The sequence below is a fragment of the Lepidochelys olivacea genome (assembly GCF_965140295.1).
Source record: "Lepidochelys olivacea isolate rLepOli2 genome assembly, chromosome: 1".
Lineage (NCBI taxonomy): Eukaryota > Metazoa > Chordata > Testudines > Cheloniidae > Lepidochelys > Lepidochelys olivacea.
The window spans coordinates 259,795,942-259,810,537 of record NC_140411.1 but is presented as its reverse complement, the minus strand read 5'-3'; the positions used below and the strand labels follow the sequence as shown (position 1 = coordinate 259,810,537).

At 47.6% G+C, this 14,596-nt stretch overlaps 2 protein-coding genes across 2 annotated transcripts in view; both read left to right on the top strand.

Moving 5' to 3' along the window:
- The window catches only part of DMC1 (DNA meiotic recombinase 1), an 85,033-nt gene that overhangs the window by 6,928 nt on the left and 63,509 nt on the right, over positions 1-14,596 (top strand). The window lies entirely within an intron of this gene.
- Positions 1-14,596, top strand: part of FAM227A (family with sequence similarity 227 member A) — a 46,920-nt gene that overhangs the window by 7,138 nt on the left and 25,186 nt on the right. The window contains exons 6-8 of the mRNA XM_084627862.1: positions 5,391-5,494; positions 11,650-11,802; positions 12,123-12,224. Coding sequence (XP_084483988.1) covers positions 5,391-5,494; positions 11,650-11,802; positions 12,123-12,224 — 359 coding nt within the window. The remainder of the gene's footprint in view (positions 1-5,390; positions 5,495-11,649; positions 11,803-12,122; positions 12,225-14,596) is intronic.

The following is a 14,596-nucleotide window of genomic DNA, read 5'->3' as shown; positions in this document are numbered from 1 at the left end:
ATTGGGACAGGGTTGGGGGAGTTTAGGCCCTGAATCTGTGAATACTTCTGCCCACGCTCAGGGCCAGCCTTTGGGGTGGGCTGTACAGGCCCTTGCCCAGGCTGGCCCACCCAAGGGGGCGCCATGCACAGGGTTTGGATTCCCACCTGTCCTGCTGCCGAGAGGCCAGCTGGGCTGATGGAGGCAGCAGGGCAGGCAGGCGAGCAGCAACATAGGGCATGGGGAGAGACCCGAGCTGCAGGGGGCAGTTGGACGACCAGCCCTCAAGCCAGGTGACTCCTCTGGAGCAGGGATGCCCCTCCTCCGCCCTGCTCCACGGGTGCAGCCACTGCTATTCCTGTCCCCCACTTCCTCCCTTCGGACTGGGAGCCATAGGTGCCAACTTCTCCTGGCACCGGTGGGTCCCGCCCCAACTGTATCCCTGCCCTGCCCCCATTCCAACCCCTTCCAACCCCTTCCCCAAAGTCCCAGCTCCAACTCCGCCCCCTCCCTGCCCCTATTGGACTCCTTCCCCAAATCCCCACCACGACTCCTCCCCTGAGCGCTCCAATGCCTTGTTCCTGCTCCTCCCCCCTCCCTCCCACAGCTTGGGCAAGCGCTGGAAGGAGAAGTGGGGAAGGTACACTCAGGGGAGGAGGTGGAGGTGAGCTGGGGCAGGGAGCACCTATGGAGTCGGCGTCTATACTGGGAGCATCCTCCTGTCTGCTCTGTGGGAGGGAGAGGGGCTGATGGCAGGGTGTCCTCCTCCTCCCCCACCTGTGTACCCAATTTCCACTAAGCTGGGGTGACTGGACAGGGGGAATCTGTGTGTGCTGGTGCCTCTCTGGGTCCAGAGCTGCTGGCAGCTGCTTGTGTTCCAACGAGCCTCGTTCAGGCTCCTGACCCTGAGTGCTTTCTTAAAGAGACAGCATACTCACTCAAGCACACACACTCCCCTCAACTCACACACGCTTTCCTTCACAGAGTCCCCGCAACACACATACCAGGGCTCCCTGCATCCAGGTCACTTCCCCACCTGGGCTGTGCTGAGGCATCAGGAGCTGCTGCTCTCCTGCCCTCCCCTTACACAGCCCGCAGGGAAAGTGACCTGGATACAGGAAGCCCTGACATCTCCTTGCTCACAGACCCCTAGGGCTGCGGGGAGGAGGAGTAGCAGTCCAGTGGGGGAGCAAGCAGCAATGCCAGCTGCTTTGTGTATCCAGGTCAGTTTCCCAACATAAGTGCAGGAGGGGGATGCAAGGGTTAGGGGCAAAGGGGGCACAGTGCAGGGGTTAGGGGCTCATTAGGGGACAGGAGTTGGGGTGAGGAGGCATGCATACTGCAGGGTTTAGGGGCTCAGGAGGGAGGTGCAGGGGGTAGAAGTGAAGGGGTGCAGGAATTGGGGCACAGGAGGGGAGTGCAGGAGTTGGGGTGAAGAGGGCACAGTGCAGGTGTTAGGGGGGCTGGTGTTGGGGTACAGGAGGGGGGCAGAGGTTGGGAGTGAAGTGGTGCAGGAAATAGGGGTGCGGGAGGGGGAGCAGGCATTTGGAGCGAAGGGGGCACGGTTAGGGGGGAAGGCAGGATGGGGGGCCAGGGGCAATGGGGGGTGCCACACCCATGGGGGCCAGGGCCATCAAAATACAAGTTCGCCTACGGTGCCATTTTCCCTAAGGCCAGCCCTGCCCATGCTGAACTTTATGCATGTAGATAGTTCCATTGAGTTCAATGGGGCTATTCACTTCCATAAATATTTGCAGCATTGGGACCAGAATGAGTGGTGTGAGAATAATGCAGTATAGATATGATAAATAATATTCAGTGTCACATACATCACTAGCAAATCTCATTGTTTTGATTTAAGGAACCCCCGGTAACCTGGAACACAGATTGTGCATCAGCTCCCCCTAAACTACTAAGAGCTAAATGTTTTGGCATATGTATTTTTCCATTGGCATGTGTAAGGCACTCATGCCTACAGTAATTGAGAACCTCATAAAAATTAATGAATATAGCCTTGTAACACTACTGTGAAGTGATTTGGTATCACGTGATATTTTGATAAAACTAACATGGCACACACTAAATGAATTAAAAACTGGCTAACTGGTAGGCTTCAAAATGGAATTGTAAATGGGGAATCATCATTGAATGGATATGTTTCCAGTGAGTTCCCACGGGGACAGTTCTTGGCTCTGTGCTATTTAAAATTCTTATCCATGACCTGGAAGAAAACATAAAATCCTCACTGATAAAATTTGCAGCTGACACACAAATTGAGGGAGCATTAAATAATGAAGAAGACATGTCACTGATTCAGAGCAATCTACATCACTTGGTAAACTGAGTGCAAGCAAAGAATATGGGTATTAATACGGTTAAATGTATACATCTAGGAACAAAGAATGCAGGCCACACTTACAGGATGGGGGACTCTATCTTGGGAACAGTGATTGAAAAAGATTTGGGAATGATGGTGGGTAATCTGCTTAACATGAGCTCCAGTGTGACACAGTGGCCAAAAAGAGCTAGTGCGATCTGGGGCTGCATAAATGGGAATCTCGAGTTGGAGTAGAGAGGTTATTTTACCTCTATAATTGGCACAAGTGCTACCACTGCTGGAATACTGTGTTCAGTTCTGGTGCCCACAATTCAAGAAGAATGTTGATAAATTAGAGAAGGTTCAGAGAAGAACCACAAGAATGATTAAAGGATTAAAAAACATCTCTTATAGTTATAGACTCAAGGAGCTCAATCTATTTATCTTAAGAAAGAGAAGGCTAAGGGGTGATTTGGTACAGTCTATAACAGGGGTCGGCAACCTTTCGGAAGTGGAGTGCCGAGTCTTCATTTATTCATTTTAACTTAAGGTTTCACGTGCCAGTAATACATTCTAACGTTTTTTAGAAGGTCTCTCTCGATAAGTCTATATATTATATAACTAAACTACTGTTGTATGTAAAGTAAACAAGGTTTTCAAAATGTTTAAGCAGCTTCATTTAAAATTAAATTAAAATGCTGATCTTACGCTGCTGGCCCGTTCAGCCCGCTGCCAGCCTGGGGTTCCGTTCACCGAGGCTGGCAGCAGGCTGAGCGGGGCCTACGGCCAGGACCCTGGCTGGCAAGGGGCTGGCAGCCAGAACCCCAGACCGGCAGCGGGCTGAGCGGGGCTAGCGGCCGGGACCCCAGACCAGCCGTGGGCTGAGTGACTCAGCCCGCTGCCGGTCTGGGGTTCAGTCCGCTGGCTCCTGCCAGCCAGGGTTCCGGCTGCCGGCCCCGCTCAGCCCGCTGCCGGTCTGGGATCCCGGCCCTGCCCACATAGAGTGGATACCTACCTTCTCCCTGGTTCTAGCCCATTCTCTTCCTCTCTCTCTGCACTGAGCTGAGGGTGGGAATGCACTGAGCACAGGGCTCGGGTTGAAGGAGCAGGCTGGGATGCAGGGTCTGGCCAGGAGCTAGAATGAGGGAGGGGGCTCAGGGTTGGGGCAAGAGGTTTGGGTGTGGAGCGCTTACCTGGGCAGCTCCCATTTGGTGCGAGGGGTGCAGGTGGGAATGTGGAAGGGTGCAGGAGCTCCTGTTTGGTGCTCAGGGTGGGGGTGGGAATGTGGGGTTGCATGAGTCAAGACATGGGGTGTGAGAGGGCTGGGTATGTGTGGGGGGTACTGGAGTCAGGGCTGGGGTCATGGGGGGGTGCAAGGGTCAGGGCAGGAGGCTGGGGTATTTGGGGGGTGCAGGGGTCAGGGCAGAGGGCTGGCTGTGTGTGAGGGGGTGCAGGGTTCAGGGCAGGGGGTTGGGGGGGGGATGTAAGGGTCAGGGCAGAGGGCTGGGAGTGTGGGCTGGGGTCGTGGGGGTTCTCCCAGCCTCCTGCTCAGAGTGGCTCACGGCAGGGGGCTGGATGGGATATGCCCTGATTCCACCCCCCTTCCCCAAGACCCCGTCCCCACCTCTTCTCCGCCTCTCCTGGGAGCAGGGAGCTCCTCTTCTCCCCCTCCCACGCAAGGGCCATCAGCTGGGGCCATCAGCTGATCCTCGGCAGGGAGAGGAGGAGGGACAGGAATGCAGCACACTGGGGGAAGAGGCGGGGGAGGGGGGAGCTTGTCTGCCCTGCAGCAGCAGCCATCAGGACCAAGCTTCTTCATCCTGTCGGGGGCGGGGGGTGGGGGCGCGGAGAAGAGTGGGCCAGGGCTGGCAGGATTTTTAATGGCATGCTGCTGCCTGCCAGGGTCCAGGCCTGGGTTTGGCACCGGGCTGAGCAACTGGGACCTGGCAGGCAGCAGCGTGCCATTAAAAATCGGCTCGCATGCTGTCTTTGGCACGCGTGCCATAGGTTGCCGACCCCTGATGTATTATATAACTAAACTATTGTCTTATGTAAAGTAAACAAGGTTTTCAAAATGTTTAAGAAGCTTCATTTAAAATTAAATTAAAATGCTAATCTTACGCCGCTGGCCTGCTCAGACCGCTGCCAGCCTGGGGTTCCGTTCACCTAGGCTGGCAGCAGGGTGAGCGGGGCCTGTGGCCGGAACCCTGGCTGGCAAGGGGCTGGCAGCCAGAACCCCAGACCGGCAGCAGGCTAAGCGTACCATAGGTTGCCGACCCCTGGTCTATAAGTATCCACATGGGGAACAAATATTTGATAATGGGCTCTTCACTCTGGCAGAGAAAAGTATAATATGATCTAATGGCTGGAAGTTGAAGCTAGACAAATTCAGACTGGAAAATAAGGTATACATTTGTAGCGGTGAGATTAATTAACTATTGGAACAATTTACCAAGGGTCATGGTGGATTCTTCATCACTGGCAATTTTTTAAATCTAGATTGGATATTTTACCTGTTCTAGGAATGATTTTGGGGAACTTCTATGGCCTGTGCTATACAGAAGGCCAGACTAGATGATCACAAAGGTCCCTTATGGACCTGGAATCTATGAAGCAGTACAGAAACATTTTGAAGCTGGAGAAATTGAGGCAGGGAGAGGTTAAATTATTTCTCCCAGGTCATGTAGGGTTTATGTGGCAGGACCAAGATAGAACCAAGATTTCATGGCTACTAGTTCTGTGCCTTAACTGCAAGGTTGTCTTTCCCCCATATGTTGTTGGAAAGGTAACTGTTCCTATAATAGTGTTTCTTATTTGATATATAACCTGGATGTCACCATAATTTTGCCATTTTACTTCCTTGAGCCAGTACCTTAACTGATTCTTTAATACTGAGATAGCGGAGAAGGGTACATCCATTCCCCCCCCGCCTCCCTTCATCCTCACTCTTATTCACTGGAATGAAGTAGGGTAGAGAGTAGCATGCTGCCTCACCTTTCTGATTCAGCTGAAATTCTCCTGGTTTGTGTCATTTTGGCCTCAGTCATGCTCTTCAGCCCCTCAGTATTCTCATTCTTCTATCTTCTTGCTGCAGACAGAGATAGGAAGGAGATATGCCGCTTTGCACAGAAGTATGAGCACCCTATGAATGTGTCAGACTTTGACTCACTAGATCAGACCAAGATCACCTACAAGAAGGTAAGATCACCTATGAGAAGGGGCAGAATTCTTCCCTTCCCCTACACATATGCAATATTTCTTGGAAAGAGGCAGAGTCCAGTTCTCTAGATTGCTGGGGGAAATAATTGATGTTTGTTTTATTTTTGGGAGGGATTCATAGGAATGTAGGAATTGCCTTATTGCATCAGACCACTGGTCTGTCTAGTCCATTTTCCCCCCCTCCTAACAAATTGGATCATATCACTGGTCCATCCCTTCCTGTATCCTCCTTCATTCCGTACCAGTTCCACAGATTGATTATACTGTATGCTCTGTAAAGGGTTATTTCCTTTTTATTGATTTTAAATTTTACTGCCCTTCAATTTCACAAGTCTTGTTTGTGTTCTGTTGTGGAACAGGTAAGAAGGGGAAGGTCTGATCAGTTATCACTAGGGCCAGGTCTACACTACAGACTGGTCAGTGCAAGGTATGTCAGCATAAAGCCACTGAAGTTGGTATTCACTTGTGAGCATGCACACTTGTCTGCTTGCTTTGGCACTTTGTATACTCATCAAGCATGCTTATCTCAATGCAAAGTGCAGTGTACCATGGGTAGGTGTCCTAATGTGTCACACACCACCAGTGCTTAATTTGAAATGAAAGAGGTGCCGGGGCTCAGGCAATTTTTTTACTTTCGTAACTGATTTGGCAAGCCTAGAGATGCCAGGGCTATGAACTGCCAAGCCTAGAGGTACCAGGGCTTAGCCATAGCAAGCCTTGGCACAAATTAAGCATTGTGCACCACCCTCCCGTGCAATACCTTTTGGGGGATTTTTGCAATGTGTTATCGGGTAGAAATGAGTCGCACAAAGAACTCTGGGACCTGGGGGAGTCAAGTTCCCATCATGCAGTTTTCTCCATCTCATAATGCCATCCCTATCCCTAATTTTCACGCCTTTTTTAAAATCCCACAAACCCACGCAGCACTTGTCCACCATCTCTGACAGAAGCATGGAGCCCATGCAGCTCTGCACTATTGTCGTGAACATTGCAAACACAGAACCAATGACTCCTCCAGTATTTGCAGAGCTGTAGGAAGTATCATAACAACTGGGGACATGACGATTTATTTGAGGACAGATTGCTAAGGGACATAGCGAAAACCAATTTAAGGTTGTTGGGATTCATGGATCAGCTGCAGAGTGTGGAGCGCTGCTTGAGAAATGAGCAGACAGGTGGGATCGCATCGTAATGCAGATTTGTGGTGATAAGCAGTGGTTGTAGAACTTTCTGATGCAAAAGGCCATCTTCCAGGATCTGTGTGCTGATCTTGCTTCAGCCCTCCCACGCAGGACACAAAACTGAGACCAGCACTTACAGTTCAGAAGCAAGGGATGATCTAACTGTGGAAGTTTACAGTGCCGAACTGCAGCTGGTCAATGGAAAATCATTCTGGAGTTGTAAAATTCACAGTGCGGGCTGTTGTCATACAATTGAGTAGGGCTGTTGTATCCTGCTACACTGGACTGCGACTGTAGGCAATGTTCAGGCTATCATGGATATATTTGCAGCTCTAGGGTACCCAAACTGTGGTAGGGCATATACAGCACATCCCTGATTTGGCACCAGCCACACATCTTGCAACAGCTACTTTTCTATGGTTATGCAAGCACTGGTGGATCACTGGGGACACTTCTCCCATATCAGTGTGGGCATGAGGCTTTCATCTTTAAGAACAGAGGACTGCTCAGAAAGCTGCACACAGTAACATGCTTTCTTGACTGGCGGATTATCATTGATGATATTGAAATACCAGTTGTGATTCTGGTGAACCCAGAGTATCCCTTGCTCCCCCTGACTCATGAAGCCATACACTGGCCAACTTGATAGCTCCAAAGAAAGATTCAGCTACCAGCTCAGCAGGTGCAGAATGATAGTTGAATGTGCTTTTGGAAGACTGAAGGGATGCGGGTGATGTTTACTCACTAGATTGAATTTCAGTGGAAAAAAATATTCCAGTGGTTATAACTGCCTGTTGTGTCCTGCCTAATATCTGTGAGGCAAAGGGGGAGAAATTGCCGCCGGAGTGGAAGGTGGAGGTGGAGTGACTTTGAACAGTCAGACACAAGGGGATGTAGGCTTGGCCTGACATAAATAATTAAACGCTGGGGAGGCCTCATGTCTTGGAAGACAGGAGTAGGGAGGTAAATTAATTAGCTGGCTGAAAATGTAATAGTTGTGCTAAATAATATAAGTAAATGGGTCAGTAATCTAAGAGACAATGTCTGAGCTAACCAAGATAAGAGGGAGAACACCCAAGAAACTATTTACTACGAGCAATATAACAATGGACAAGATAAGTCAGGAATGTAAAGATGAGGTAAAGAGTAGGTCAAACGTGGACAGTGTGTGAATACAGCATGCTGTACAGAGACTGGTCCCTACAAAGTAACCAATCCAATCCAAAAATATGTGGTGCAATCTACAGTAAACACAATGTAGTACATGTATATGAAGGAAGACATTTGCTTTGTAAGTCTGGATTTATGGTATGCCTTATACCTTCTCCCACTATGCTTGAGTCTGATCAACTCAGCTTAACTTTGTTGTATGCCAAATAAAGGAACCTGAGTAATGAGACTGGAGTAAAAAAGAGTTCTCAGGGAACTGAGTGGATGAGAGCTCAGTGCAGAGCTATGGGGTTGTGGGAGGCTTTGAAAGAGCACTTTAATTGTCAGCCCCAATAATGTGTCATGCTGGATAATGCTGTATCTGGCCCTGAAGTTTTGGAGGTTGTTAGGAGTTGTGCAGTGCTTGGTGTACATTTATGAATATCACACAGTCTTTTAATGAACCTACAAATTATGTGGTGCTTACTGTACATTTATCATTATTACAATGTGTTTTGCACTGAACGTATGAGTTCTGTGATTATGTCCAATTACAATTAATGCGTGCTTTTGGTAGTGCTAGGCATTCTGCTGGATATGCTATGAAATAATAAAGATGAATTTATTACCAAAAAATTAAAACGTATTGTGTAACCAAAACAGTGCAAAGAATAATGAGCAATTAAAAACCCACAGAGTGTAAACTTATTCAATAAATTAACAGAACAGACCTTTACAATTAGAATGCTAGAAAACATTTGTGTCTATTTTTGCCAAACATACAGTAGTCGTGGCTCTCACAGGTCAGTGTATGTGAAGCTGTGTTTTTTACTGTCCCCTACCGTGGAGTTGTAGTGGTAGGGATGCAGCCCATGTTGCCGCATGGAATGTTGGGGGTTATAGGGAACTGCTCAAATGGAGTTGTCCATTGACTGCAAAAGGAGGTAAGCATGTGACTGACTTGTAGGTCAACAAAAGTCTGCAGCATTTGTGTTTCCTGCCTGAGAAGCCCCATTATGTCCAGGTGCATCTCCCTCTTCTTTCCCTGATAGGACTCCTGGGCATTTCTCCTGTCCACTCTTTCCTTCTCCAAGCTGTCTGCCATATGCACTTTCCATGCTTTCTTTTCATAGTCTGATGCAGCACTGGTTTGCAGGATCTCACTGAACGTGTCCTCTGTAGTCCGCCTCTTCCTCCTCCTCATCAGGGATTGGTGTCCCGTGGGTGTGGAGGGGGCACTTTTCAGGGCTGTAACGGCAGCAACTGCAGATAAAAGATTGTATTTACAGTCACAACAGAAAGTAAAATATTTAATTTCAGAACTCCCTTCCTTCTCCCATAAAAGTTTTAAAATCAGCCATGCTTATTGACCCTTCAGCCTTGGAGCATCTCTCCACAGCACCACTCTCCAGCTGCAGCAAGGTGAGTATGGCCCACCGGGAGTGTGGGTGAGGGAGGAGGGAATTGTTTGGTTGTGTAAAACAGGAAGATTTCGGCCCCTATTTCCATGGATACAAGTACAGGGCAATGGCACTGAGTACTGGCACTATTTGCCACAGGTGGTGGTGGTGATGATTTTAGCTGATATCTCACTCCTGAGGGTAACAAAGGCACAGAGAGCACAGCTGCTGCTGGGATCCTGAAGCCTCCTGGGTCCATATGCTGCTAGCCTGTTTACTACAATGGCACCTGCCAAAGTTGGCATGGAGTGTCGTGGGAAAGCATCCTACCATGGAAGAAGAAATCAAGCAGCCACCCCTAGAAACCTTCAGGAGAGGATTGCAGACCGTCTCCATGAAAATTTCATCACGATCCCTTAGGAGGATACAAGGAACATCCTTATGCACATAAACAAATTGCTACACAGCCTGCCCCCAACCTGACGGGAAAGAAAAGCAGATACCAGCTCTACCTCTAAGTTTTGTTGTACCTTTACCTCTTCTCCTGCTCATCTCGTAGGAGTAAAATGATGAAAAGCAGAAACCTGTGTTCTGCTAACCTGGTGTTGACCCTGGTGTCATCTTCACATATATTCTTTTTAAGGGAGAATGCACTCACACATGTGTCTAAGGTTCTTTACCCTGGATCAGGCTTATCTGTGCTCAGCTGGCAGGAATGTCTAGACTGCAGTGGAGTCTCTAAAAGATCCTGGCTTGCAGCATAGCAGAACCCACTCACCACATGTCCCTCCTCCTCTTCCTTCCTATTCACAGCAGGGGTCTCTCAGGCTCCACCAAGGAATCCATAGTGGTCTGAAGGATGCTGTCGGAGTCTCCACCAAGTATGGAACGCAGCTAGTTGTAAAACGAGCAGGTCTGTGGCTTGGCACCAGATCATCTGTTGGCCTCCCTGGCCTTTCATAGTGCCTGCCGCAGTTCCTTTGCTTTCATGTGCTATTGCTGCTGATTCCTTTTGTACCCTTTTGCCTGCATCCCCAGTGCAGTCTTTTTGTAGATGTCCATGTTTATGTGACTGGTCCATAGCTGTGCCTGCACAGTCTCTTCTCCCCAGAGGCCCAGGAGATCCACTGTCTCCCGTCTACTCCAGGCAGGAGTGTGTCTAGAGAGCATGTGACCAGTATGGTCAGTAAGGCAGCTGTACACAACAAGGGAGAGCTGCTAGGTGAGCTCACCAAGCTGGGCAATCAGGAATGGCATTTCAAAAATACAGAGGTTTTAAAGGCGGGATTGGTAGCTTCCGTTCTCTGTGACCCCTAGGCAGTGGAGTTTACAATTGTGAGCAGAGTGCTCGCTGTCGAGCATTGTGAAGACCTGCTGGAGGACTGTTATGGTCAACACAGGTCATGCAGTGTCTACACTCTCGCTGTGTTGACCATGGCTCAGTGCCATTCAGGGAGGGGATGTTACTGTGACACCTGTAATGGGACACTTACGTTGGCAGGAGACAAATTTGAGTGTGGACTCATTCATAAATGGGTCAATGGGAGGCAACTTACATCAACCTAGCTTTGTAGTGTAGACCAGGCCTAGGCTGCTCATCATTTTCGACTCATCAATCAAGTCCCCTCTAACTTCTCCTCTTCAAGCTAAATAATCTCAACCTTTCAGTTTCTTGTGTAGCTGCTACACTCATGCCACTAGTGGTTTCTGGCATCTTACTCTGGATCTTTTTCTAGCAATGGATGACTAGTCACAGACCCAAGAGTAGTGGGCTCTATACAAACGGAAATCATGATTTCCTTCTCCCTGGAGTTTGCAGAGGATAAGGGAAGTCACACAGGGAAAAGAACAGCAACTAGTATAAAGACTGCAGCATGCTCTTCTCATTCCTTTCCCCGAGTTCCATCTTCTGCTGGGCGTCAGCTTCAGTAGACCAGTGATTTTCAGCCTCTCAAACCATGATTCAGCCATTTGCAACCAGTCCTCCAGGAGTGAAACCTCAAAATCTTTTGTGTGATACTTCGGAGTAGCCACCATGAAGATCAGCACAACACTTAGGGTCTGATCCTGCTGCTGTTGAAGTCAATGGCAAAACTCCTATAGACTCCAATGGGAAATGCTCAAAAACCCTTATAGGGCACTCCTGGTATCTGGACCAATTATAAGTGCCTGAACAAATCCATTTAAATAGGGACAAGGAATGGGCTGGTGACCAACCCCCACCTCACAAACTCCCCATTGAAGTCTCACAACCAAGAGGTTCAGAACCACAGATAAATCAAGTCTTGAAATAGCTAGTTCCTGCTCTTGAGACATAAAGCACCAGAGGCTGGGGGATTTGCAGGCACTTGTCATAAGTATATGTGTTTTGTATTGGGTCTTTCCTCCCTCTTTGTCACCCTAGCCTCAGAATACATCAGAAAAGAACAAGCTGGTGGAACTGTATCAATACCCAGGGTACAACATGCATGAGCCAACACCGCTGCCTAATGGGACAGAGCTGACTGATGTCATAGAGAAGGTGGTGTGTGCCCAGAGAAAGTCAGCAAGTGGGAAGGTACTCTACATACTTACAAAGAGCAGCAAATGTGTGCTTGCGTGCGTGTACCTACATATGAGTGGATATGCATGATTGCCATGCACATGTATGTGAATATGTGTGTGAGTGCTGTGAGAATGTGTGCATTTGTTTCCCAGAAATGGCATGCTGCTTGTAAGGCTCTGTGAATGAGAAATTTGGAGGTTCTTAAGGATGGATTAATGGTAGAGTTGAGAACAGGAGAAAGGATGTGTAAAGATCAGAGAGTGATTTGCCTTGTGAGTGTATCTTCATCTGTCTGTGCTGCATGATGTTGCAAAGTTTCATTTCTTTGCCAGACACCTTTTCCTTCAAAAATGCTGCAGAAGTTTCTCACAGCTCCAGTCTCCCATGCTATCCTGTTGGACAGCTTCTGGTGGTTTTTTCTCCACTTATATCAGGTAAGGAAGAGACTAGGACAAGGGCTGGATATTGATGTATTTCACATGGTTCCACTGGGTATAGAGTCTCTGACAGAGGGAAAGTTTAATAAGTGTCTTAAAATAATATTGAAAACAAAAGGTCAAAATTGTGCATTGTGGTCCAATCCTGCTCCATCTGTCCCTTGTAGGGAGCAAATACCTGCTCCAGCCAGGCCCTACAATGCAATACAGACTAGAGGAGGTATTCTCCCTCCCACTGTAGTAGCATTTAGGGTTTGTACAAATCCCTTAACTAACCAGGGAGGAATTTGCCTGGGACAAGCACTGTATAAGGCAGATGCCCTATGTAGGATCCCTTGGAAACACTGGTGTAAGGGTGTACTACCAGCAGGGCTGGGAATGAGGTTTTCATGCAGAGCACAATGGCGATTCTGGAGCAGCTTCAGGTTGTAGATCTGACCCTTGGTAGCATCAGAACAGTTGCTATAACTTAGAGCAGCCCCCAGGGCTTTTTTGGCTCCTGAAAAGCTCAGAATCAGGAGGGTACAAAGCTGTCTTAAAGCCACCTTCCCTCCAGCGCTCCTCGTGGGATGTTCCTGTACCTTAGCTGTTTTCACACATACTGGGCCAAATTATTATGCTCTTAGTTATGCTCTGATTCTCTCAATTTCAGTAGAGTCAATGGAGTTATTCCAGATATATGCTGGTAGTGTAACTGAGAGCAGACTTTGGTCTACTGTATTTATATTCATTGTTGTTGCTTGCAATTCCTTAAATTCACTGTTGGGCTAAATGAGGAAAAGTTTAAAAACTACAGCAAGAATATTTATTTTGTTTAGTAAAACTCTCCATGTCAGATGAATTTTCTCACCAAAAAGACACTTCTTGTGTGATCTGATGTCCAGAATAAAAATCGGTGATTAAAATGAAAATCTGGGGGTGTCATATATATAAATATAAAGGGAAGGGTAAACCCCTTTGAAATCCCTCCTGGCCAGGGGAAAGCTCCTCTCACCTGTAAAGGGTTAAGAAGCTAAAGGTAACCTCGCTGGCACCTGACCAAAATGACCAATGAGGAGACAAGATACTTTCAAAAGCTGGGAGGAGGGAGAGAAACAAAGGGTCTCTGTCTGTCTATATGCTGTTTCTGCCGGGGATAGACCAGGAATGGAGTCTTAGAACTTTTAGTAAGTAATCTAGCTAGGTACGTGTTAGATTATGATTTCTTTAAATGGCTGAGAAAAGAATTGTGCTGAATAGAATAACTATTTCTGTCTGTGTATCTTTTTGGTAACTTAAGTTTTTGCCTAGAGGGATTCTCTATGTTTTGAATCTAATTACCCGTTAAGGTATCTACCATCCTGATTTTACAGAGGTGATTTCTTTACTTCTATTTACTTCTATTTCTATTAAAAGTCTTTTTGTAAGAAAACTGAATGCTTTTTTCATTGTTCTCAGATCCAAGGGTTTAGGTCTGTGGTCACCTATGCAAATTGGTGAGGCTTTTTATCCAACATTTCCCAGGAAAGGGGGGTGCAAGTGTTGGGAGGATTGTTCATTGTTCTTAAGATCCAAGGGTCTGGGTCTGTAGTCACCTAGACAAATTGGTGAGGCTTTTTACCAAACCTTGTCCAGGAAGTGGGGTGCAAGGTTTTGGAAAGTATTTTGGGGGGAAGGACATTTCCAAACAGCTCTTCCCCAGTAACCAGTATTTGTTTGATGGTGGTAGCGGCCAATCCAAGGACAAAGGGTGGAATATTTTGTACCTTGGGGAAGTTTTGACCTAAGCTGGTAAAGATAAGCTTAGGAGGTTTTTCATGCAGGTCCCCACATCTGTACCCTAGCGTTCAGAGTGGGGAAGGAACCTTGACAGGGGGTGTTTTCTTTTTAAATATAAACCTATTTAAAATTAAATTTGGGGTGTGTGTGTATATATATATATATATATATATAAAAAGAGAGAGAGAAAAAAACTATATATATTGTGTGTGGGCAACACAAGAAAGAAATTAGAAGTTCTTTGAGTGCTTGCTCATGTCCATTCCATTAGGTGTGTGCACGCGCCACATGCACCAGTGCTGGAAGTTTTCCCCTCAGCATCCTTAGGGGACCAGCTCTGGTACTCTCTGGAGTGGCGCCCGCATGGCACGGTGTAAAGGACGCCGCCAGCTCCCCCAACCCTCAATTCCTTCTTGCTGCCAGTGACTGTGCTGGAACATCTGCTGCTTCTGCTAACATTGTTTCGTTCTCTGTTCTTGTGAACTTTGAAAACCTGTAATATAGGTGTATATATTTAGTAGTTGAATTAGTTACCCTTAGCAGTAGTTCTCGAACTCTTCGTTAGTCCCGAACGGGACTCAGCCGGGGGATGGGGCATGCCCCAGTCCCCA